Raw genomic sequence first — 27,627 nt, 5'->3', positions numbered from 1 at the left:
TAATTAATCTTTCTTTGATGATTCAGAAAAAACCTGTTTGGTGGTCACCACTTCATCATAAATGTCACCAATTAACACTACTAAACTGTAAAATGTATAGGAAAAAAGGTTACTTTACATTAACCTTATGATATATACCCTGGAGGTTGTTTTTAAAATAAATATCTGATATTGGCATGTTCATGTCATATTTCTCTTTCTCATAAATGTAAACTACAAAAAGAGTAGATTATTTGAGTTTCCCAAGGTTCTCAATAATAGTTCAAGATGCAACCCAAAATGGCAAAACCAAAAAACATGAGCCAAATAATTAATGAAAAAAAGATGTAGGTTTAATTTTTAAAAGAAGCATTAGAGGTATCACTACCAAAAATTTTTTTTTAAATGAGCACAATATTCAGCTTGAAAACAATCCAAAACAAGAGAAACAAAAGATAATTAAATACAACTACGAAAGAACAATTAACTGAAATAAATTGCCTTTTCTCTAGAGATTATTCTTTTAAAAGAAAGAATGATAAGGTTAAAAAAAATTCTTTTTTTAATTAAGTACACAAAAAGATGAAGATGAAGGTAGAATTTAAAGACTTTATATAGATCAGAAGCAGGTATGTGGAGCCATAGTGCTGACCTGGATTCAAGACGACCTGAGTTCAAATCAGGCCTCAAACATTCGTTAATTATGTGGCTCTAGGAATGTCACTTAATCTCTAACCTCTTCTGTAAAATGGGGATCATAGAACCTAACTCTCAGAGTTGTTGTGAGAATCAAATAAGAAAATATGTGTAAAGCATTTTGCAAACTTTAAAGCATTATGTATATGTATCTAAATGCTAGCTATTGGTATTAGATGGAAAAACAGGCATATCTGTTGGTAGTTACTGATGTTCTCTCAGTCATCTTTTTTTTTTTGCTATCAGTGAAGTCTGAGACTTTTTTCATACTTTTCTTATCTCCCCCTCCTTTAGATACCTTTTATATAGGTCCCAATACACAACTGTATCACTTCCAGTAAAATTTTCCTCTATCTATACTCAATCTAATCAAGCTGCTCTTCCCATCTTTGTTCTCTTTAATGTCATTTGTACTTCTTCTTGGGGCCTATTCTGATTCAGAATAAAAAGGCAGACAACTAAAGGTGAGTACTATAGCCAAAAATGTGTAAAGAGATTAGTTATCAAAAATATGGAAAAAAAGCTGATCAACAAACAAAAAGGGAGAAAACTATGTGAGTTTTATGGGAAATACAGAATGAGGTCAGTTAAAATTTGCTTCCAGGCATTCCTTATTATCTTTTAAATATTTAAGTCCTACCTCTTCAAACAGACTGCAAGATCTTTGAAAATGACTATCAAGACATAGAGAATATTATGAAATGCAAAATGGATGATTTTGATTACATTAAATTAAAAAGGTTTTGTATAAACACAGAAGCAATACATCCAAAATCAGAAGGGAAGCAGAAAGCTGGAAAATAATTTTTACAGTCAGTGTTTCAAGGCCTCATTTCTAAAATATATCAGGAACTAAATCAAATTTGTAAGAATGCAAGCCATTCTCGAATTGAGAAATGGTCAAAGGATATGAACAGGCAGTTTTCTGATGAAGAAATCAAAGCTATCTATTGTCATGTGAGAAAATGCTCTAAATCACTACTGACCAGAGAAATGCAAATTAAAACAACTCTGAGGTACCACCTGACACCTATCAGAAAGACTAATATGACAAAAAAGGAAAATAATAAGTGTTGGAGAGGATGTGGAAAAACTGGAACACTAATGCATTGTTGGTAGAGTTGTGAACTGATCCAACCATTCTAGAGAGCAATTTGGAACTATACCCAAAGGGCTATAAAACTGTGCATACCCTTTGACCCAGCAATACCACTATTAGGTCTACATCCCAAAGAGATCATAAAAAAGGGAAGAGGACCCACATATACAGAAATATTTATAGATGCTCTTTTTGTGGTGACAGAGAATTGGAAATTGAGGAGATGCTCATCAATTGGCTAAACAAGTTGTGGTATTTTAATGTAATGGAATATTATTGTGCTGTAAGAAATGATGAACAGGCAGATTTCAGAAAAACTTGGAAAGACTTATATGAATTGATGCTGAGTGAAATGAGCAGAACCAAGAGAACATTAGATACAGTATCAACAACATTGGGTGATGATCAACTGTGATAGACTTAACTCTTCTCAGCAATACAATGATTCAAGACAATTCCAAAGGACTCATGATAGAAAATGTTCTCCACATCCAGAAAAAAGAACTCTGGAATCTGGATGCAGATTGAACCAAACTGTTTCTACTTTTTTTTTTTTTTTGGTGGGGAGGGGGAGGTGGGGGTTAAGATTTTTCCCTTTTATTTTAATTCTTCTTTCACAACATGATTAATACAGAAATATATTTAATGTGATTGTACACATATAGCCTGTATCAGATTGCTTCCTGTCTTGGGGACGAGGGACGGTGGCAAGGGAGAAAAATTTACAACTAAAAATCTTATATAAACAAATGTTGAAAACTATCTTTATACTAACTAGAAAATAATCAAATTCTTTTATGATTAAAAAAAGAAACTGACTATCATGTCTTAAACCTATATATTGTGAGTTCAGAACCTATAGTTCCTTGAAGATAATACATTCTTACTGAATGAATATTGGTTTAATAACTAAAAAAAAAGAACATAACTAAGTTATAATTATACTAAAGTTCTCTGTCTCACTACAGATTCTGTATTACCTAGCCATAGATTCCTTTAAGTATGAACTTTAGAATATACACACACGCAGACACACACAACACATACACACACACAAACATATATATCATACATACATACATACTGTACTCATTAAGACGACAATATAAAATACTTGTTTCCAGATAACAAGTTTACTATACGACCACAAGATTTGAACCTTTAGATTTCCCTCAAAAAATATATGATTGCTGAAGAAAATGCCACTATTTTACCAAAGCCAGTATCTGTTCTGGAGGACCCCTATGATTGTAACAAATACCAAACAGCTATTTCCAACATGGCTCACAAAATACTTCAGAGAATGTCTTGTTCATTCACTTTAACAACTTTATGAAGAAAATAAGACTACATTTTAGTTTATTAAATAATAAGTTTACTTCATGTTGGTTTATGTTCATATACATGGATGTATATATGTATATACACATATATAACAAGTTGGTTTATGTATGTATATACATTGTGTGTGCATATATACACACATATTAGCACACAAAAAGTATGGATGAAAAGATTGGCTACAAGTATTATTTGTATTAGATTAATATATTCCCTGTCACTGTTTTAATTCTCACCTAGGCAAATTAACTTTTCAGAGAAAAAACATGTTGCTCTCAGTTATCTCATTCACACATTCAAGAAGTCACAAGAGAAAGTAAGGGTTAATTCAATGCAAACTATCAACATTACTGGAAAATCAGGGAGGTTGGGGAATAGGAATAAAATTCAAAGGACATAGACTTTATAGTCAATAATCAGCATTACTTTGGTCTGGATGAAAGACAGCATACATTGGAAAAGCATTTACTATTATAACATAACCACCTGGTAGGTGGAATATAGCAAATACTTAACAGCATCAGAGCAAAAATCTGAATTGTCTTAAAATGCAATTGCAGACCCTAGCCAAATAATTTTGTGGACCTGCATCAAAAAGTAAGCATATTAAATATACAAGAATACTTTTAGCAGAGACACCTTAGTAAATACTGCTTTGCCTTTCTGAGGTATCTCTCAAAATTTCATTTATTTTGAATAATTCTTTTCATTTTCTCAATTAGACTAATTATCTATTATAGTACTTCAGAGAATGACTAATGTTTGCTACTTCACTATTATTTATCACATTTCACATTTATTTGCCTTTACAAATTAGTCAGTTTATAATTTCTGGCAGACAAGATGTGACTTTTAAGAATTCTGACCCCTATACCTTTTTTTAATCCCCAAAATGCCTTGATAGACTATTGTTTCTACATTTACTTTATTAGAAATCATGCTACAACTTCTACTTTGCCCAAATCATGCCATTTATTTTCCTGGATGGGTGATAAAAGATTTAATAGCATTTGGCATTTCAAACACTCTAGCATCTTTTGAAGTACACAGGAAAGAGCTTACTTCTCTGGCATAATAAAGTGCAGCAAGGACCAGAGCTCTTTGAGGGAATTCTGAAGAGGGGTCCCAGTAATCAGGAGCCTATGGTTGGACTTGAAATCAATCAGAGTTTTATACAATAAAGAGTCATCATTCTTCAACCGATGGGCTTCATCCACTCCCAGAAAGGCCCAGTTAATACTGCCCAGCACAGTCTAAAGTAAAAACAAAACAAAACGAGCCACCAAGTCAGATGGGCAAGTGATTTAAGGTGTTAATCATCTCCATGCAAACTTCATTACAAATGTAAGTATGGAAAATATTCCACATTTTCTTAGATATGTAAAAGATCACTTGTGGTCTTAGACGCTTAGACTGGGGCATGCTCTAGTCAAAAGTGAACTACAGTCTGTAAAAAATTATGCAAGTAGGACTCCTTTACCAAATACTCTTGCATATCCCTAGTGTAAGATCAAATAAAAGGAGGTTCTGGGGAAAAATTATTTGTACTCTTCTTTTTATTATACACCATTCTCCTCTTGACTAGAGAAGTCTAGAGTCTATTACAACACTAGAATTTGAGAAATACTCAGAAACTACAGATTGTATCAACCTAAAAACTCTTCCCTTGCCACTAATGGAATATGCCTAGAACTAAAAATATCTGTCTTTTTAAGGAATGTTTTGATTCTCATAAAGTCCATCTCCAAAGGGTTTGGCAAGTTTTACAATCTTCATTTTGTTTTGTATGAAAATTATTTTCCTGTAGAGAGCAAAAAAAGTTTTCTCTTTTAGAAAATAATACAATGGGGGCAGCTAGATGGCGCAGTGGATAGAGCACCGGCCCTGGAATCAGGAGTACCTGAGTTCAAATCCGGCCTCAGACACTTAACACTTAACTAGCTGTGTGACCCTGGGCAAGTCACTTAACCCCAATTGCCTCACTAAAATTAAAAAAAAAAAAAAGAAAAGAAAATAATACAATGGATGATTATAACCACCACCACCACCATTAGACTAGGAACAGAAGAGCCAGTCCCAAATGTATCAGAGACTGGTATTGTCCCAGGAAAGTCCCTTTACTCCTTTGGGCCCAGATTTCCTCTTCTGTAAAATGTGAGGGAGGAACTAGGGAGCTGGGGAGTTGGACTGGGTAATCTCTAAGTGTCCCTTCTAGCATCTGGTTTCTTCACCTGCCCATGTTTTCAAAATACTCTTTTTCCCCCCACAAAGGTCAAAAGCATGAGAAGATTAAACTGTTATGACAGAAAGTGAAAAACACAGGCCCCTACAACTTGCACAAATCATAGATGGTGTTTGTAAATTTGAACCATGCCTTACATACCTTATCTTTTAAGAGGATCTCATATGTTGTTATTAGTGCATTAAATTTCAGCCTCTTGGTTTGAGAATGGATCCATTCATATTCTCGTATCTATAAAAGAAATCAATAATTGAAATCCAAGTGCTACTCAACTTTGTATCACTCAAATAACAAGACAGGCTCTGGCTATCATCCTTCATCTATCCCTCTGTTTCTCAGTCAAATTTCTAGAAAAAGTTGTCTACAACTGTAACCTTTATTTCTTCTCTCATTTTCTTCTCCACCACTTACTTCCAACTTCAGAAAGCAATGAAATACCCTAAGAGAAAGAAAGCAAGTAGCATAAACAGGGCAGGTCAGCCCACCACTGACATCATGATCCCATGAAGTGGAAAACCAGAACCCTACATCCAAAAAACTGCAAATAATAGCACCATCTTCCCTGGGACAGTGGGCCTATTTCCAGCCTACTCTCACGACCACCATGAAAAGGAATAACACTAATGGCCTCAGAAGCTGCCCTTTTTAAATTCATCATTTAACTTAAGTTTCTATCTTCAAAATCATCAATAACCTCTTAATCGCCAAATTTATGGACTTTTCTCAAACCTCATCCTTCTTGACCTCTATAGCATTTGATGCCATTTTGTTACATTATTCTCTCAACAAGGGGGCTAGATCAGATGACCTCTAAAATCCCTTCTAATTCTAAACCTTTGATTTTATAATCCTCCTACCTGACTAACCACTTCTTCTTAGACTCTTTTGCTGGATTATCAGACATACCACACTCTTATCTGTGGGTGTCCCTAAGGCTCTATCCTAGTAGGGCCTCTTATATTGTCTCTTCATTCTCACTTTGTGACCTCATCAAGTCTCATGGCTTATATTATTAACTGCATGAAAATGATTTCTAGATTTACATATTCAGCCCTGGTCTCTTTCCTAAATTCTAGTTCCACATCATCCATTTCCCAAGGAATATTCTGAACTACATGTCCCCCAAGCACCTCAAACTCAGCATGTCCAAAAGAGAATTCATCATCTTCACCTCCCAAACCCAGTCATCTTCCAAATTTCCCAATCATACAGGCTTACAACCTTCATGTCATCCCCAATTCCTCACTCTCACTAACCCCACAACCAGCAATTGCCATATCCTGTCCTTTATGCTTCCACAACATCTCTTCTGTCTGTCTCTCCTCTCTGCCCATATAGCTATGACCTTAGTTCAGGCCCACATTACCTCTTGCCTAGACTATTAAAATAGCCTCATTATTGATATTCCTGCTACAAGTCATTCCCCATTCCAATTCATGCTCTACGTAGCTAGCAGAGTGATTTTCTTCAGGCACAGATCACTTCTTAGTCACTTCTAGTGGCTCCCTATTACCCTAGAATCAAACAGAATTTCCTGTTTGGCATCTAAAACACTTCACAGTCTGGCCCCAACATACCTTGACAAGAGATTACACATCCCTACCCTTTATATTTCCTCTACCTTAGTCAAGCCGACTTTATTACTATCCATCTCCCATCTCCGGGCCTTTCATTACCTATCCCCCACAAATGGAATGCAGTCCTTCTCCTCTTAAGATGTCCTAGTTTAGGACCTAAGTTCAAATCTGGCCTCAGACACTTGATACTTACTAGCTGTGTGACCCTGGCATGTCACTTAAACCTCACTGCCCCACAAAACAAAAACAAAAACAAAAGATTTCCTAGTTTATTTCAGCTCAAAGGCAGTCTTCTGCCTTAGGCCTTTCTTGATTCCCCACAGTGCTAGTGTTTGCTCCAACAAAATCAACTTGAACTATTTTGTTCATGTTTAAATATATACATGTGGTCTCTCCTAATGGAATGTTAGAGTCTTTCAGGGCAAAGACTACTTCATTTTGTCTTTGTATCTCTGGCATCTAGCACTGTGCATAAGATACATATAACATGCGTTTTTAAAATGCTTTTTGTATGACGGATTGATAAATAAACTTGATTTCTATTTTGACTATCTTATAAATACTAAATAACTGAAGATAGTTGAAATATGTAAGGCAAAACTCCAACATGAATTAAAGTATTGGGATTCTAACTTCATCTGCGTGTGTGTGTGTGTGTGTGTGCATGCACGCACACATATGTGTGTTTAAACAAAGGCAATCAACCTACGAATGGTATTAAAATAGACTATTAATAGCTGCTATCCTCATGCCCAAATTTTACAAAAACAATACTTCTGTTCAGCACACATATTAAAATCTCAATAATTTGGATTAATTTGGGGAAGAATATGGATTATAGAACACTTTTAAAAAGGTAAAGTTACAATTTCTGAAACTTTTGTTACCAAAATGAATGAAAACCACTTCTGCACATTAAGTTCAGGCACTATGCTAAGTGCAGGGGATAAAAATACAAGGAATGGCTACGAGAGGAAAAAAATAATCTCTAAGATTGTAGGATTTAGAGCCAAAAGGAAACTTTGAAATCATAAAAACTGCACCCCTTTATTTTATAATGTTGTTAGATGGTACAGTAGATAGAATGCTGAACCTGTAATCAGAAAGACCTGAGTCCAAATCCTGCTTGAAACACTTTCTAGCTGTGTGACCCAGGGCAAGTCACTTAACCTCTGTCTGCCTCATTTCCTCAACTATAAAATGGGAACGATTATAAAACTTACCTCCAAGGATTGTTGGGAAGATCAAATGAAGTAATATTTGTAAAGCATTTTGCAAAACCTTAAAGTACTATATAAATGCCAGCTTTTTAAAACATGTTTTTGTTGTTACAGTTGAGGCCTGAAGAGACTACTGTTGAGCCAAAGTCATGTCAGTAATGGGAGGAAATACATGAGGAAATACTGTTTTTTGTTCAGACCTGAGATTTCATTAGTGTAAGGAATTGCAGGTGAGGAAACTCTCTCTACCAATAGAGATCCACACCTTTTTTTTCAACTCAGTATTAGAGAGTACTCTGACACACTGAGAGACTAAATATCTTGGCATGGTTTATAAAGCCACTATGTGTCAGAGGCAACACTTGACCCTGTATCTTCCTGTCTCTAAGGCTGGCTCTCTATCCACTATGCAAAGCTGAATTTCCAAAATTAATTCATCTCAAGTAAATAAAATCAGCCAGTATCAGGTAGGGCCTTCCTTATTTTGATAAGGGAGAGGAAGAATTGGCACAGGGGAGAAAGGGAAGCTGAAATTCATACATACACATTGATAATTTAATAATTTTGCTTAGTGAAACACTCTTTTTACCTTTAACCCCCATGAGGACAGGTAGACATTGTATGAATTTTTGTCCTGTGTGCTTAATATCCCAAAGACCTGTGACTTCATTGGTATGGTCCCTCTCAATACACTACAACTTCTCTGTGATTCAAAATGAATTTTTTAAAGCATTTTTTTGTATGACAGATCACCCTTTCTACTTTGGCAGTGTGGTGAACCCTATGGACCCCCTTTTTTCAAGATGTTTTTAAATGTATAAGATAAAATACACAGGATTACAAAGAAAACACATTATTTTGAAATACAATTATCAACAATCTTTTTAAAAAAACTGTTCATAGACCCCAAGTTAAGAACCCCAATTTAGAAAGCCTACAAGTTTTGCAACAGCCAAAATATTCATCACTCGGAACTCAATCTGGTGATAAAACTCTCTGAACTTAACTAAGATGATCCTTAAAAAAAAGGTATTCAATCTATCGCCAAGCCCATAAGAAATTAGTTTTCAAGATTGGTAAAGCCTTCCAGACTTAATAAATCACTAGCATGACCTTAGAAAACCTAGTCATGCCCATAGCACAAGAAGGCAGTAAAGTACAACTTTACCAAAAAAAAAAAAGACACCTTAATATCTTCGCTGTGAAAAGCATATGAGTAAAACTTACATAAGAATGATGTAATTGAATCATATGACAATCCAACATTGATCACTATCATTTATGAAGATTGCTTTTGGGTACTAGGTTTTGCTTTGTTTCATTTTAAAGATTGTAATTTATTTTCTGTGGATTCTTTCGTCTGGGTATTATGACACTTAAATGAATCAAAAGTAGAGCACGAAGGTAAAAGCCACTAGAGATCCTTAGGTGACTTGTTTTAATGAAATGGTAAGAATAATTTAAATTAACATATCAAATATTTATAGCCTCCTCATAATCCAGCCAAATCAGTGTATTTATACACCATACTCCATTTCCCATTTCTGTGCCTTGGTACTGCTTGTCCCCACAAACCTAGAATATATACTCTGTCCTCACCTCCATCTCTTAAAATCCTCAATTTCCTTCAAGACTCAGATTAGGTTAACACCTTTAGTGTTACTTGATACCACCTAGTGGTATTTATTGAGTATTTCAAGTACTTAATGTTCAAATTAGTTCTCAATTTTAAATATGGCCCCTACACTACTGTTTATACTAGTAATGTGGAAAAAAAGGAAGCAAATTAAACTTCAGCCACAATCCCTGTTACAAATTCCCGGACTACTAAAGGTATCTTCTCTTCAATTTTTTTTTTTGTGAAGGTAAGGAAACAATCCCAAGGAAGGTAAACTATCTTATCCAAGATCACATAGCCAGTTAGAGGAATATTTGGTGACAAAAATTCCTTTTTCCAAACTCTATCCCTCATTCCACTATCTGCTGATTTTCTTCGTGTTTATAATTACATCCAGATTAATAATTTATTATGTAATCCAAAAATCATTTATTAAATGCCGCCTATGTATGAGGAACTGTGCTAGGCTAAGTACTGAAGATACAAATACAAAATTTAAAACTGTCCTGTCTGTGCTCTCAGATTTATATTCTATGGGGAAGGGGAGAAGGACAACAAATAAACAAATTTGTTATCTATGAAAAGATTATTACCTACATCATTTCAGATGTAACACATCTTCACTTGGTGAACCTTTCACCTTTTTGGCCCTAAGCAGAGAACCCTGGTTTTTAAGAGCTCTGATAAGCTCTTGTGGTTATAACTATTTTCTTATGTCTCTGACTAAAAAGATATAGCATAAGTTAATAGATTTTTAACTCTATTTTATAATTTTAAAAGAAAATTAGGGCAAGACTCTTGGAATGAAGTGGTCCCATATGCTTATTTTGTATCTATACTTATAAGGCACAGAGAGATGAAAACATTTCATAAAGGAGCTATCATTTAAAAGAATAATATTCACATTTATATGATATGGACACTTTACATCTGTTGGGAGTAATGACTGGCAAATGTTTTTAGCTAACATGGTACAAGTGCTTTTCTTTAAATTGAATATTTTTAAAGTCTGTGTTTTTATTGTATTCTTGCAAATGCATAAAAGCAATAAGGCTAACAAGCAGGACTTTCCACAGTACTGATAGCTTTAAGGGAATTTCTATAAAACATGAATGATGCACACTGTATCCAGTTCTCTTTTTGTTTACACACCGTATTTCTGCTCATCAGGTCTCCTATGTAAACCACTACATTAATCTCTGGTGCCCATATTTCAAATTCCCTCTGCCAAGAAGTGAGAGTAGATAAAGGCACCACTACAAGAAAGGGGCCGTACAGCTGGTGTTGATGGAACAAATAGGAGAGGAATGATATGGTCTGGATGGTTTTTCCTAGGCCCATTTCATCAGCAAGAATCACACTGTTACTCCTGGGGGGGAAAAAAAAAAGGAATCATAACTCATCTGTTCAATCTAACGAAAACCAAAATATATAAAAATACCAACTTTTCCAATGAGTCTTTGCATGAGTAGAGTTTCCACTTTTGCCCCTCAATTTCCTTATTATAAAGTAATATAATAATTCTGTGCAAGGCACTAGGCTAAGCACTGAGGACACAAAGACATAAATAATCCCTGTCCTCATTCTCATGAGAGAGACAAATATAAAAACAACTACACACATATAAGATATACACAGAGAAGATGGAAAGTAATCTCAAAGGGGAAAGCACTAGTAGCTTGGAAGAACATATAATTCTTTTTCTAATATTGTTGGGAAAAAATTAATACAATGACTCAGTGTCATCAACATACTACACAATGAATAAATATATAGAGGCCACCTTAAAGCTTCATTCATCAAAATTGGGAGATATATATTTATATACACACTTACATATAGATACATACACACACATACTCATAGACATCCCACACACATATGTTTGTGTATATATATTTACATGTTTATATATATGTCTATATTCAAGTCAAGTCAAATTTCTTTGAGATTTCTCTGCTGCAACCTTGACCTTTATCCCAATACCTGAGCTTTTTCTAAAATGAGAAGTGACAACTGATGAATATTCATGGTCAGAGTTGAATCATTAAGTGACAAAGACTACTTATTCTACCCACATCCATGCATATATCTAATATCTATTCTTTAAACTGAAATGCTATGTGTGTATGTTTGTATGTTTGTATATACACACAAGACACACACAAAACATGTTTGTGTATCGTGCGTGTATGTGTATATATACACATATATTCTGGAATAACTGGAATTCTGAAAGTGAAGTAACATAATAAATATTTAGGCACTGACCCAGAAGAAGGGATGAAATATATTCATCCAAGTGTATAAGCAAATAGCAAATTAAAAAACGGGAAGTATTTTTTTTACATGGGGTGCGGGGGGAGAATGGGGCAATGAGGGTTAAGTGACTTGCCCAGGATCACACAGGTACTAAGTATCAAGTGTCTGAGGCCGAATTTGAACTCAGGTCCTCCTGAATCCAGGGTTGGTGCTTTATCCACTGTGCCACCTAGCTGCCCTCAAAAACAGGAAGTATTAAAGTTGTTATTCACTTTGTTTGTTTGTTTTGGGTTTTTTTGGTGAGGCAATTGGGATTAAGTGACTAAATTATTCACTTTTAAAGTTTGAAACAGGAAACAAAACCAATATTCAATAAATAAACATAAAACTTGAGTTCAATATCGTGGGGAATGAAAGGAGGAGAATAAGCATTTATATAGTGCCTTCCATGTCAGGCACTGTGTTAAGTGCTTTACAAATATTATCTCATTTTATAGTTAGGTAGGGAGGTATGATAGAGAAAACAAGAATGTCTCCATAATGCTCAGATGTCTGCTCAGTTTTGGGTATTTTTATAAATTCCATATTTGAGTTAATTCTTCTGTCCCCCCAAATAATTAATTTTAAGGGTGAATTTTTTCTTTTATATGTTTTTCCTCTTCTTCAGTATGCCTATAAGTGAAAGGTGAGAAAATGGGCAGATATGAAGTGACTTTCTGTGATTTTATGAGATCAGACTACAACAGCATTTCGGTTTAATGTTATTTTATATGCCTTAGACCTGTGATGCTGTTTTTTTCCTTTTGGCAGATTTTGAGGCAAGTATGAGACAGTATAAAGTAAACTGCTCTCACTAGTCTAGTTATTCCCTTCAACTAAGAATAGGTAAAGTTACTACCATTCCAGGGAAATACTCAATTGTTCAAGACAGTAATACTCACAGATGAATGTTCTCAAGCCACAAATGGCTATTTCCACATACAGACAAAGTTGTTCAAGACTTTTCATTTATGTATTTGTCTAGACTGTGCCATGATGGACTCTACCAGGTGTGCAGTAGTATTATATGTTTTTTTAAGTTCATGGGACTGCAAAGTCACTTTCACTTCGAGTGCCACTGCTTCAGACACAGTCGTTTTTAGATATGGTTTGTTTGCTTTTATTTCTAAACTAAAGTTTATTTCTGAATTAGAGTGGGTGAGAGTACATGTGTGTGTGTATGAGACTTTGAGTCACAAAATGGTAAAAGCTGGTAGGAACTTCAGAGATAATATAGTGCAATTCCCTGAGGAACAAAGCACTTAAAGAACTTGCTCAAGTTCTGGAGACTGCTTAGCAGAAGTAAAGTGTTCACTGCCTCTACTAAGTCATGTGGCTTTGAGCAACTAAGGTCTGAGAGAAAAAACCCTTCAGAATAAGCAGATTAGTTAGCCAGAATGCACAAATGACCTTAACAAATCTTCAAAAAAAATCTGTTTTGAATGGGACAACCAAAGCAGCCTTTCAAGTGGCAAATTATACTATAAAAGGTGCAGCACAAGCAACAGTTTTTCCCTGACATAGAGGAAATGAAGATCAAAAGAACATTTTCATCTTTGAAGAGTAAATGTTTCCACTACAATCTAAAATAAATGAACTAATCACCACTAAGCTATGCCATAATAACATGGGACTTTTTCCTTAGGCAAGTTAATATAATAAATTAGCACCTCAGGAAAAAAAACAAAAAAAACAAAAAAAAAAATTAACCAGCTATTTCCTTCTTCATATTAAAATGGGTAGAAATAAATAGCCCCCTGTCAACTAGGAGTGTTCTTTCCATAATACTTTCTTCTATAATAAAAATAAACTACTCCTTGGTATTTCAAGAAAGCCTAACAATGAAGAGTGGAAAGAATGATAAAGAGAATGGTTGTATTTATTTGTTACTTACTTGCACCAGGAGTGAGCAAGCCAATTAAGTCCTTCTAACTGATAATCTCGGAGCTCAAGGTTCTCTCCACCTATATATGCTGGTTGTTTTTTTAAAGCAACAAACCTCGGTCTCTGCTTCAAGACCTAGAAAGGCATAATTGTCATAATATTCTAGAATAAAAGTGATCCATATATGGAAAAAACTTCCTATGATTTTGCTCATATGTTAACCATAACTTACAAATGCTACATGAAGGAATGAAATATTAATTTCATCAGAAGTAGGATTTTTTTCTTTCATTATCAAGTATTTTAAAATAAGAAAGCATAACAAATCATCAAGAAATAAGGTAAAACTCAAAAATCAGGTATTCTGTGCTTAACAACCCAAATCTACACTGGTATATCAGCTATGTTGTAAAAACATGTTCTTTAGACTGTAAGCTTCCAGACAGCAGATTTTTAAGACATTATCACCTGCCACAGCATACTTGCATAGTAGTTGCTCATTTATTAAAAAGACAAGAAAGCTTTGTCATAAGACTGTTCGCTTAATATATAATGTGAATCCAACTTAGCGTCTATCTAAAATAAATTTAGTTATTGAAATACCAAAAACCACCTTGCTGTAACAAGGTGATTTCACTTATAAGGTCACAGTGCATTGATCTTGTGGGCACTATTACAGCAAGGTGTTTATGTTCTAATTGATTATAAAATTAATGATTACCATATTACTTTCCCACTTCCTGAGGAGGGAGGAATTAAGTCATTTTTGACTTCTACCTATTTCCCATTTTAAATCAACTACCACAAAGTCCTCACAATTTCTCTTTTGCAAAATCCCTTGTATCTACTCCACTTATTCCCACTGCTACTTCTCTACAGAGATTTTACAAGTAACTTCCTAACTGTTCTCCCTTTTTGCAGAACTTTCCTTTTCTAATCCATCCTGGTTACCATCAGATAAATTTTTCACTGCTTTCCTCTTTTTGTTTCCATTGCTAAGACAACTTCCATAGCTCCCCAATGTCCTAAGATAAAAATCCAAATTTCTTAGCCTAGCATTCAAAGCCCTAACAATACTAGCATAACTGACTTTTCCCAACCTTATCTTCTATTTCCCTACAGTTCTCTGTTTCAATTGTACTGTTATGCAGAGTCATTTGCATTATGAAGCTGCTTCTTGGCTAGAAAGCCCTGCCCAGCTATTCTTCACCTATTCAAAGCCAATGTATCCTTCAATGTAGAGTTTAAGTCACACTTATTTCCTGAAGGATTCCAGCCATCCTGATCATCTTCCCTCCTCCCAACTCTAACAGCACTAATTCCCTTTATCCCTCATTTGGCACAAGATCACATACTACTTAGTCCTATTACTTAACTTTTTGTGTATTTATAGGTTGTTATTCCCAACTAGGTTGTATAGTTGAGGGAAGAGACTATATCTTCTAATACTTCTTTGTAGCCCTAACAAAACCTATTCACACAGTAAACACCTCAACAAATATGATAACACTGCAACTTGAAAAAACTTAAAGCCCAGAGAAGTGATTTTAAAGTGATAAGTAAATGGACCAGTTAGCATGATTAAAGCATTCTCACTTGAAATTCACTGACCCCATCATTTTTTTCTTTTAAAGGTTAAATTTTTCATTGTTTTTTCCATAATTGTTATATTCCCAATATTACATCAATATTCTAGAGAACAAAACATGCATAATTCTGTAAATTAAATTCTATTTTCCTCCTAGTCCTCTCCATTATTTTTCACATCCCACATTCTTCTAATTGTAGAATGAGTTCATTTTTATTTAATTTCCAACAAAGGGTAATTTTCTTTCCCTAAAAAAGTTCAGGCTATCTGACTTGACCAACCTTCTTTTGGCTCATTTTCTGTCAGGAATACAAATTTTCTAAGAAAAGACAAAATGCCATAGTCACCTACCTTGCAGTCTCTTGTGGGGATGGTTTTTGAATTGTTCCTATTGTGGAAACTATCGATACAGCTTTGGAATTTCTTCCCAATCAGAGCTTCATCTTCCCAACTACATTCTGCATATGGCAGTCCCATCCATTTGCATAGATATTCAGGTTCATTTGATGATGATTTCCGACTGTGAGCTATTTCACATATAAAAACTTGTGAGTAACTCTCCATCTCACATATAATTAAAATAAAACTAAATTACATTCTACCTAACAATAGAATTATAAAATACCTTGTCCAAAAGAAAAAAAGGTACTCCATAAAAATTTTAGTCACAATAAAAACAAGAACATTGACTCACCTGGAAATTCTGTATGACCAGATGCTGATTTACTGGTCTTCACAGCTAGATAGCCAAGAAAAAAAAGGAGTGTTAACTTCTTTCCAGGAAAAAAATAAAAGACATGCTAGAGGTAACAGAATAATTAAAAAAAAAATTCTATTTTTAAAACGTAGTCCTGAGCCATCTACTCTAAATGAACTGTTAAAGTGAATTATTACATTCTTTTAGACTAAAAGGGCAGCAGCTATCTAATTTTTTGTATCTGTATTCCTGGTACCCATTATAACAGGCATTTAATGAATACTAGTTGTTTGTGGACTATGATATGAAATAATAAATAACCTCCACAACTGGTGACAACTAGAGAAGCATTTATTGGCTATGGGCAGCTTAAAAATTAGGCCAACATTGGTTTCAGTGTTAACAAAATAAGGTAGTTTTTATCCATTTAAATCTCTTCCAATTTGGATTTTCAAATAAGCTTTAGTCCTTCAAATGACAAAGGAAACAGACAAACACACACATTTTAATTCTAAAGCCAGCATGTCTTAGATATAGGTCACTTACACAAAACAGCTTAGTATTCCTGTACAGTTGAATAATTCTTTTCTGAAAATAAACCTTTCCTAAGTAAATCATCAAAAGGTAAAAATGAAGTCAAATAGTGGACTCTGAATAGTTGAGAACACCAGTAAAAACATCTATCCAATCAAAAGAATGAATGTTAACACATTTTGATGCGATTCTATTTCGTGTTTTTTAATTTTAAAAAATAATGAATATGAACACCTTATAAAACACCTAAAGTAATTAACAAAAGAAGAATATACAATCTCATGAGGTTGTTGTAAGGAAAGTGCTTTGAAATGCATAAAATATTATAGAAATGTGAACTGACGTTGTTACTGATAAAAATAACCACCAATAGAGACATGTTTGGGTCTTGTGATTCTAGTTTCACATTAATGGCTTTCATAACCCAGATGCAGACAACCTCTCAAGTCCATACTCAATTTCCTTTCTAAAAAAACTTCACTGTACTTACCTATCACTCTCTCCACTATCTGATACTGTTTATTCAGTTCAGAGGCTAACTCTTGTTGGCAGTTGAAGTACTCCACATCTTCTGGTGAAACTTTCCCTAACCTGGATGTTAGGAAAATGGAAAAAACAAATTAAATAGCACTTACATTTGTGTGTATCTTATACATAGTACAAGTCACTTATGAGACTCATTCATATGCTTCTTTTTTTGGGGGGGGAGGCAATTGGGGTTAAGTGACTTGCCTAGGGTCACACAGCTAGTAAGTGTTAAGTGTCTGAGGCTGGATTTGAACTCAGGTCCTCCTGACTCCAGGGCCGGTGCTCTATCCACTGCGCCACCTAGCTGCCCCTCATTCATATACTTCCAACTGCAACATTAAATATCAGTGTTTCAGGCACTTTTGAAGAATCAGAAAGATATCCATGGTCACAAATATAAAAATCAAAAGATGTATATCTAATGGGAGCCTGAGAGAATATCTAATCCAATTCCCTCATTTTTACAAAGGAATTTAGCCCATCACTTGACTGTGAGCTCGTAGATAATAAACAGCAGATATATTTTATTCTGGATTTTGACTCTAAGGCCACATAAGAGTCTATAATTTCATTTGAAAGCAAAAGGTATCTGATATACTAGAAAAACATTTTCTTGTAAAAACAAAGAATCTTTTGTGAAGTACTACAGGTTTCATCACCATTATCTACTTCATTGAAACTGGCTGTTCACAGAAAAAATCTGAAGGTGCCATATTCAATATATCTGAATAACTATTTCCCCTAAATCAAAAGTAAATCAGTCCTGAAAGAAAGACAAATATTCCTATAGAATGTATGTGCTTTAGAAATGCAGGAAATTATATTGGATAATTATCAAACATTAATGGTAATTCTTAAGCTATAGGAATGAATCCCTTCCCCCTACTCTTTCCCAAGTTATCCCCATACAACAATAGCACAATAAAAGTACTGTGACATTAGAAGATACTTTTCTCCTAAAGAATCTCAAGTACTTCATTATTAACCAAACAGATGTAAAGGAAATACACTGTTCAATTTTTATAGACACAAGGATAGGGCCTCTACCTATAACTGGTATAAAGAACTCCTACATGAGGAAAACCCCTTTAATCAATGCAGGTCAGGAGTTACTCTGCAACAAAGTCTTAGAGAGTTATCTAGAGCACTAAATGGTTAAGTGAGTTGTCCAGGGACACAAACCATGTAGGTGTTAGAATTAAAACTTAAACTCAAGGATTCCTGCCTCTATCCACTACATCATGCTGTTCACATGCCCAACATAATTTTGTATTACTAGACTAAGCAGCCACTGAAAATTACTTTAGTAGAGATAATTTAGAACATTTCTTTAGGGTTCTAGATAACTTATGACTTAATTCAGATCTATATATAAGCTGTACTGCTCTATTCTCATTTATATTTATGTAGACCACAAAGGCAATTAAACAAAGTCCATAAAAAGGACTACTACATTTTTAAGGTACTGTTTTCTTAGGAAAGGGAGTAAACACAAACCCACAGGGCTCCATAAACTGTTCACTTCACAACCTATTGATTATCCACAACCATCAATTCTGTGACCTCTGCAATTCTATAAAATGGTAAATATCTCCTGGAAAACAATTAATATAGGCTATATCTCTTAATAAAAATGCAGCTATGACTGGCTCCATTTTAGAATGAAGGCAATACTTTAGTTCCTAGAAAATTGCAAGGTACCGTTTTCTAATTAAAAAAAAATCCTCTCCATGACCTGTCTACAACCCTCTCCACCTCAAGGCCACATAAAACTTATTTCTTTATTCCATGAAGTAAACCATACCATTGTTTGATTTCATCTTCTTTTTTCTTAAAGTTTTCCAGTTTTTTCATCCCCTTCACTTTCTGCTGCTGTAGGGATTCCTCACTCTCCCATGTGCTGTGGATATAGGACCATCCCTTCCATTTAATCAGGTATTGAATTTCTCCCTCGTCCTTTTCAGGGTCAAAGTCAGCACTAGGGTTGCCATTAGCTTCAGTTGCATAAACAGTAGTGGAAGCTCCGGTGGCTGTAAGAAGGGTTTCATTAAAAATTCCACTGTAGTACAGTAGCTGTTAAGTCAAACACTACAACAACTATTTAAATAGGCTGTCAGTTTTCTAAAGACTCTCTTGAGAAACAACATAGAAATAACTTTATGACTGCAAAGAAATGGCGTCTCACTAATCTTAAGAAATGAAGTAATTTACTTTTTTTTTTTTTGCGGGGCAATGAGGGTTAAGTGACTTGCCCAGGGTCACAAACTAGTTAAGTGTCAAGTGTCTAAGGCCACATTTGAACTCAGCTCCTCCTGAATCCAGGGCCAATGCTTTATCCACTGCACCACCTAGTTGCCCCAGTAATTTACTCTTAAAACAGGAAGACATTTTAAAGCTCTCAATTTGTTAACTCAACTTCCATTGAAACTTAGATGAGAACATATAGGTTAAAAAAAGAAATAAAGGATCACTGCTGGGCTCTGAGTCAGATTTTACTCCACAAAAAAGTCTGAAGAACTAATAATCTCCATGATGGAACTTTAAAACAATCAAATTGGATTTTTTCAATGGATATGGAAGTCCCCATTACACATTTAACATGTCTGATGAATGAATACCCTATTAAAATGCTTTTGTAAGACTAAGACCCAGCAAGAAACAACCATAATGTGGATTATATCATATAATCACTGAATTTTTAGAGCTGGAAAGGACTTTAAAGACATATAAGGAAACTAAGTTCCAAAGAGAACAAGTGAGTTAATAGTTAGAGGTATGAATAGTGGGTATGAGAACTTATGTCTACTGACTCTCAACTGCAATGATCTTAGTACTACACCATGCTGCCTCCCAAAAGTCAGCATTATTGAATAAACATTTCTGCTGTGCAATGTTCTGCATAGATACCAACAATATGTTACTATTCTTTACCTCAATTTTTAATCTGAAAAAGATATATAAACTAAATGGATTTTTTTCCCTCTGTCCTTACTACATTAATGCTTAATCTAAAATACTGTGATCATTTCAGTCATGACCTGCGAGGTAATACATTGGCACAGATACAAGGGTCAGAGTATGGCAACAAGTTTTCATAGCCACTATGAATAATACTGAAATATCTCAATTTCAACTCTGTAAAAATTTGCATCTCATCGACCATATTTATGAGAAGCAATCTATTCTTCAAGATACATACCACCTTTTTTCCCAAGTCTTGCATCCATGACCTTTTCAATTGTCTCACTATTATCATGTTGTTCTTCAACTCCTTCTCCAGTCATTTCAATGAGATCATCTGAGTCAGTTTCAAAATCATCATCTTCTTTATAACTGCATTAGAAATAAAATTGATTAAATTGAAAACATTTATCTTTATTTTCAGCTAGCCACCATTCACACATACCACAAAGAATCATGTTAACATTAATATAAATCAGGATACAATATATAGTGCATTAAAGTTTGCAGTGTACTTTATATATATTATCTCAATACATTATTTAAATCAGTCCATTGAGCCAGCAATACCACTACTAGGTCTGTACCCCAAGGGATCAAAGAAAAATACTACAGTAGCTCTTTTTATGGTGGCAAAGAATTGGAAATTGAGAACATGCTCATCATTTGGGAAATGGCTAGACAAGTGGTGGCATATAATTGTGATGCAGTACTATTGTGCTATAGAAATGACAAGGGTGGTAGTTTTAGAAAAATCATGGCAAGATCTATATGACCTGATGCAAAGTAAAGTGAAAAGAACCAGGAGATCATTGTGCACAGCAACAGCAATGCTGTAATGATAATCAACTGTGAAAGACTTGGCTATTCCGATCAATACTAGGATCCAAAAATAATTCCAAAGGACTCATGATGGAAAAATGACATCCACCTCCAGAGAGAGAACTGATGAACTCTTAAGTGCAAACTGAAATATAATTTTCTTGCTTTTTCGGCTTTTTTTGGTGATATGGCTAATATGGAAATATGTTTTACATGATTTCACATGTATCATTTACAATTGATATCACATTGTTTGCTCTTTCAATGGGTTGGGGACAGGTAGGAGGGAAGGAGAGAATCCACAACTCAAAATTTTAAAAGATAAGAATGTTTTAATTATTTTTTAACAAATGAATTTTTTAAAATATATTTAAAAAAGTAAAATCAGAGAATGCAGATATACAAAGCAGTCATTCACTAGGGCCCAAAGTTTCTTCTTTTTGTGTTGAAAGGATAGAGTTATGCCTGAAGCACAAAGCAGTAAAGTTACTTCCTAAGCAGCTCTGTGACTTCACTTCTACTCCTTAAATGACTTGAGAATTTCTTCACTTTATAATACAGCAGCAATTACACTATTCCAAAGAATCTATTAGCTACAAAAAAATGCAATAATGCAACTTCCCACGTTCCATTTTCAAACCAAACTAGCAGAAATGCTCAAACACAAATTTTAAAGATATACACAAAAACAAGTTACTGGTACTTCAGAATACAAAAGAAAAGTAATGCTTCTAAGATAAACATAAAATAGTAATTCTGCTAACAGTTTATCTAGAACAATATTATTAAACTTAGTAACTCCTCAATGGAGGACCTAAAATAATGCACTTTTTGGTGTTCAATAAAGATTATCCTATCATACATTAACAATATTTGATACCAACATTTTATATATACAAAATAAATTGAATATTATGAGCAATAAAAATGGCAAAGTATGGGCTCATTCTTCATTTTAATTAATGCTAGTCTATAGCCACTGGTGAATATCAAAAAAGAGCAGAACAAAATTCTCAGATCCTGAGTAAAATGAAATTTGATATCTACAAGGTTCTATTTTGCATTTATGCACACTCTACTTTTTTTCCAAAGTTGTGGTAGCAATAAAAACAGCATTGGTTAATGCTAATTCCTAATACTTTTTAGAGATGGTAAAAAGCACCTCCATTTTATAGATGGGTAAGCAAAAGTATAAAGGGATTTGTGAGTCACATAGCAATTCAAAATACTCAGAAGTAGAGCATTCATTAGAAAAATATGTGTGGGGCAGCTAGATGGCGCAGTGGATAGAGCACCAGCCCTGGAGTCAGGAGTACCTGAGTTCAAATCTGGCCTCAGACACTTAACACTTACTAGCTGTGTGACCCTGGGCAAGTCACTTAACCCCAATTGCCTCACTTTAAAAAAAAAAGAAAGAAAAAAAGAAAAATATGTGTGTATGTATTACATATATATCGAACATATATGAATGAAAGTGATACTAGTATCAATAGGACATAGACTTTGATTTAGTTTGGGTAGATTAAGCCCAACAACACATCAACATATATACACCTTTATTCTTTTTATTCTTCTTATAAGCAATACAGAACATCTGCAAGATGACTTGCCAATGTTAGACAAGTATTTTCTGGCCACGAAACAATTTTTTTCTCTCTGGAAAACTAATGGAGTCACAGAGGATCAAAGGAAAAAATTTCTTAATAAACATCATCTTTGACTCAATTAGGCTATCCTTCACATGACCAAGCAGTATCACGTAGGTCACAATATACCTGACATTTTTGGCAGCTCTGCGACGAGTTTGCCTTTTTGGAGTCTCGTCATCATCGTCGTCGTCATCATCATCAGAAGATTCTTGTTTCTTTCTTCTTTTTCCACGCTGTGGCTTATGTTGCTTTTTAACACTGGCTTTAGGCACTGCTCTAAAAAGAGTTAACAATAATAATAATACACAAATACATATATATGTATATATATAATGAAAACACACAAATGGCACAATGCCAGTATTTTCACCAAAGAACTTTAAAACTTCAGCAAGTTGCTTACAGCGAAAGAATTTCCAGCCTTAATGAAATGTTTCATAGGCACGTTATACTTTCTCAGAAACAAAATATGGAAAAGTAGGTCATGTAACTGTATCCCCTGTAGTACAGAAGAATCTCTATATAGGGATTGAGAAGTGATATAAGTTCTAGAAGTACCATGAGTAAATTTACCAATATGGTACATAGTAATAAAAGAAGGATAAGGAGGAAAAAAATAGAGAAAAGAAAGTGGAAACCACTAAGACAAAGAAAGGTTCCCAGTAGCAACCTTACCATAACCCCTTTCCAATTCTTACTGAGATGGATGAAGATTTGGAAGAGGGAGTCACTAGACTAGATAAACTCTAAGGGCTGTGTACCAGACTATATTGAATTGAAGGAAGATGAACTATACAGTCTTCTAAAGCAGATCTGCTCTCTTTAACTCAGACTTCAACAAGCAACCATACCCACAACAAAAGTGGCACAAAAGATGAGTTTCAGTAGTGTATAGATTGTTCTGGGAGCCTACACAATATCATTAAAAAGTAGGTAAAATTTGCCATCTCCTGGCCCTTGCCTTTACTCCAACCCATACCCCCACCGAAGCTGGCTTACACTCTTATTCCAAAAACTCACACACAGCCATGTCAACTTTATTCTTGACTAAGCAAAATTCCCATTATTTGTGTATTTAATGATAACACTTCAGATGTTCTAATAGTCTCACTAAAGTAACACTAAGGTATAAACAACTGCCATAACATACCAAGAAACGTTTATTTTTTTTTAAAAAAGCAGGCAAAATGGAATGTTTAAGAAAATACATCAGACTAGGAAGTGCTTCTTCCCCTTCTTCCTAACCTAAACAGTCCACCTAGAGGTTATACTATAATCAGCATCAGAGGGTCTTAACCTCATTTCTATTCCTACACCCTCTCTCATCCCTACAACCTCTGCAAGAAACCCCACACACTGAAATCAGCTTATGCTATCGCATTTATTTCTTGAATTCTGAACTAAAATCACTAAGGTAACAAACAGTCTGAATGAACATTCCCCAGAATTTTGTCCATTATATTTTTAAATAACTCAAGCAATAAGTCTTTTATTATTTCTCATGAGAAACAATCCTGGGGGTGGCTAGGTGGTGCAGTGGTAAAGCACCAGCCCTGGATTCAGGAGTACCTGAGTTCAAATCCGACCTCAGACACTTGACACTTACTAGCTGTGTGACCCTGGGCAAGTCACTTAACCCCCATTGCCCCGCAAAAAAAAAAAAAAAAAAAAAAAGAGAAACAATCCTAAAATTTGCCTTGTACATGGTAATCCTTTTTGTTTCTGTTAAAGAGATCTATCTAGTACTGTGTTTTCCTACCAACCAACAATATATGTAAACCATATAAGCCTCCAGATTCACAGATAAAAGAATCCCTCACCTCCTCAAGACAGGTCGTCTGGCTTTCACTTTTTTTTGTTCTGGTTCACTCTCCGCACTAGTAGCTTGTTCTTGTTCATCTTCCTCATCTTCTTCCTCAGAAGCCTCCTTTTTCCATTTTTCTCTGTGATCAAGTACAAAAAAATTCAAGGATTTTTAATAGAATATCAATTCAGTTGATCCACAAAGAACACATGCAAAGCTAATGAAACAAGTTTTGATCTGCAGAAATTTGCTGAATAAAGAATTCTGTATGTGATTTCCTAAAAGTTTATATCCTTTTCTAATTATTCTCTAAATTGAGGGAAAAAGAGGCAAATTATTATAGACTTGTATTTTTGATAGGTACATTACAAATACATAATTTTGGGGTATTAAATTAAATTAATCTTTTACATGATCAGTATGGTAAAACCCTTATTGGCCATTCAAGAAAAAAATATCCCTGATTTTTCAAAGAATTCAATTTCTTTTTTTTGTTTGTTTGGTTTTTTGTGGGGCAATGAGGGCTAAGTGACTTGCACCGAGTCACACAGCTAATAAGTGTCAAGTGTCTGAGGCCAAGTTTGAACTCAGGTCCTCCTGAATCCAGGGCTGGTTATTTTACCACTGTGCCACCTAGCTGGCCCACCAAAGAATTCAATTTCAAAGAAAAATCAAGGGAAATTTTTGAACTGCAACTTTTCAAGGCTATTTTTCATGAGCCATCTACTGTAAGTAACCCTCTCATTTTACCTAAAAGGACATTGAAGCTGAGGGACTTGGTGAAAGTCAGAGAAGTATGTGATGATAAAACTAAAAACAAAGATCTTTAAAATGATGAAGCACTATATAAAGTGCAAGATCAATACATATATGTAGTGTAAGATCATACACTAAATAATGCTTTATAATTATTAGTCATATTAGCTTTGTAACTATAAAGCACTATAAATAGTAGTTAATCTTTAGATACTGTATTTATATCTAATGATGCTGATTCAATATATATATGTATATGTAGTTCTTTATATTTATAAAGGGCTTTCACTACATGACCATATTTGATCCTCACAACAATCCCACACTCCCCACCTTTACACCTCCCCCAACCACACACTTTAATCCAGCATAATGAATGACATTTACACAACAAATACACTGGCAATTTCTGACACTATATATCCCATTCCACAACTGTCAACCACCTCTCTGACAGCTCTGGGATCAAGATTCACCATAGCATTAGCCAGAGCTCTCAAGTATGTCAATGTTGTTTTCCTCTATATTACAGAGGGCATTGTATAAAATTTTCTTTCAGTTCTGTTTTCCTCTGCATAATTCACATGAGTCTTCTTGAATTCTCTGAAACCATTTCTTATAAACAATAAAATTCCACTATATTCATATACAATTGTTTGCCCACTCTCTAATCAAACTATTTGATATTAATTTTTGCTACTACAAAAGTGCTGCTAAATTTTTGTGTACATGAGACTTTCTTCTGAATTCATTTGGGTTGTCTAGTAGTGATATTCCTGGGTCAAGAGGTATGTACAATTTAATGATTTTTCTTATATCATTCCAAATTGCCTTCCAAAATACTTGGACCTAAAAGTACATCAGCCTCATTATACCATGCCAGGCTGCCATATGCAAAGAATTTACAATCCACCCTCTGGGTAGCACCTAATTGCTAACCTTAATAGGAAACTATCATCCAAATATAGAGTATAGAAGAGGGAAGACTAACAGGCACTAACTATCCCATTCAGATCCTGCCCCAACAGGGAACAACATGTGTGTGATTGAGCAATGAGAAAGTGAGAGGCATCTCTTCTATTCCCAGTCTTAAGTGAATCACAGAGAAATTAAGCTTTGTATTTTCGAAGCAGGCATGAGGCAGAAACCTCCTGTCCCTTGATACAGCCAGCAGAGAAAGCACAAGCTCCATGAGGTCATGTGACCATGTAGCTACTAAATGTCCAGGCTGGGACACAAGCTTGCCAATACTCCCAACATCCAAGAAAACCTACTTAATAATAGAGCTGATAATGCAATTCTTCCATCTTTGAAGAGGTATTTAAAGCATGTGAAAACGGAACTGATTCTGGGTAGGATAATAGTAAATGTTGCCGGTTCATGTATTTTGGGAAGACTCACAGTATAAAAGGAATTAAGTTATTTAAGGCGATTAAAATGAACAATAAATTTTAACTGACACAGATTTTACCAAAAAGTTAAGAAGAATGTTATAAAATACTCACAAATAATATAAGCTCAAAGATTCAGGGGAAGGTCATACCCAGAAAAGCAAAGTATAATTTCATTGTAGCAAATGAGAAGTAGTCATCTTAACTTTTTAAAATGTTATTTATTGCTCTTCCATAAAATGACATACCAAGACTGGTTCATTTCTTCTCTTCTTAGATAAAGACTTATTTAAATCTGTGAGAAAGCACCATGCTATTTATCTGGTGGGCTTGGTGGTGTTTAAGAAAAAGAAATAATTAGATAAAACAAGCTAAGTCAAGGAACTTGCTTATCTGTTCTACAAAGATTAAACTGAGCTACTCAATAGAGACTAGAACTTGAAGCATCAGTAATTTTTCTAAAAATGTACTGTGAAAAACAAAAAGTATAAGAACTATTGGACAAGCAATTACTCCCAGTTAGACTTACTGTTTCTTTAGTATCCTCTGGCCTCTTCTTTTTGGGCTCCCACACTCAGAACCACTACTTGCCTTCAAGAAGGACAATGCAAAAAAGGAAAGAGAGAGAAAAAAATAAAGCAGATAATAACTGTTGGGTTTTTTTAATTTATGGTCCTTATAAATGACACTTTGACACATTGTGGTTGAAAAGGGGTCACAAGTGGAAAAAGTTTAAGAAGCCTGTTATATACTACCAAGTACATGAAAGACTGATTCAATTTCCAAAAAACTGAATGGCCTTTTCTTGTAACTTACATGTAAACAGTACTATGCCACAACAATTATGTAAAACAAAGCCTATATTCAAAGATACTTAAACAATCACCGGCTCTATTCTCTAGAACTGAATGTAAGTGGCATGCCAAGCAAGAAAAAGTTT

General features: G+C 34.5%; 1 protein-coding gene across 5 annotated transcripts in view; it reads right to left on the bottom strand.

Annotated features, from left to right (window-relative positions):
- The window catches only part of CHD2 (chromodomain helicase DNA binding protein 2), a 190,046-nt gene that overhangs the window by 71,031 nt on the left and 91,388 nt on the right, over nt 1–27,627 (bottom strand). For all 5 annotated transcript variants that reach the window (XM_043983504.1, XM_043983506.1, XM_043983505.1 and 2 more), the window contains 12 exons: nt 27,217–27,278; nt 24,557–24,679; nt 22,863–23,012; nt 20,504–20,637; nt 19,109–19,334; nt 17,267–17,367; nt 16,240–16,284; nt 15,897–16,072; nt 13,968–14,092; nt 10,925–11,141; nt 5,499–5,588; nt 4,178–4,368 (listed from right to left, as the gene is read on the bottom strand). In XM_043983504.1, the coding sequence (XP_043839439.1) occupies nt 4,178–4,368; nt 5,499–5,588; nt 10,925–11,141; nt 13,968–14,092; nt 15,897–16,072; nt 16,240–16,284; nt 17,267–17,367; nt 19,109–19,334; nt 20,504–20,637; nt 22,863–23,012; nt 24,557–24,679; nt 27,217–27,278 (1,640 nt within the window). The remainder of the gene's footprint in view (nt 1–4,177; nt 4,369–5,498; nt 5,589–10,924; nt 11,142–13,967; nt 14,093–15,896; nt 16,073–16,239; nt 16,285–17,266; nt 17,368–19,108; nt 19,335–20,503; nt 20,638–22,862; nt 23,013–24,556; nt 24,680–27,216; nt 27,279–27,627) is intronic.

The sequence above is a fragment of the Dromiciops gliroides genome, chromosome 2, assembly GCF_019393635.1.
Source record: "Dromiciops gliroides isolate mDroGli1 chromosome 2, mDroGli1.pri, whole genome shotgun sequence".
Lineage (NCBI taxonomy): Eukaryota > Metazoa > Chordata > Mammalia > Microbiotheria > Microbiotheriidae > Dromiciops > Dromiciops gliroides.
This window is presented reverse-complemented; position numbering and strand designations above follow the sequence as displayed.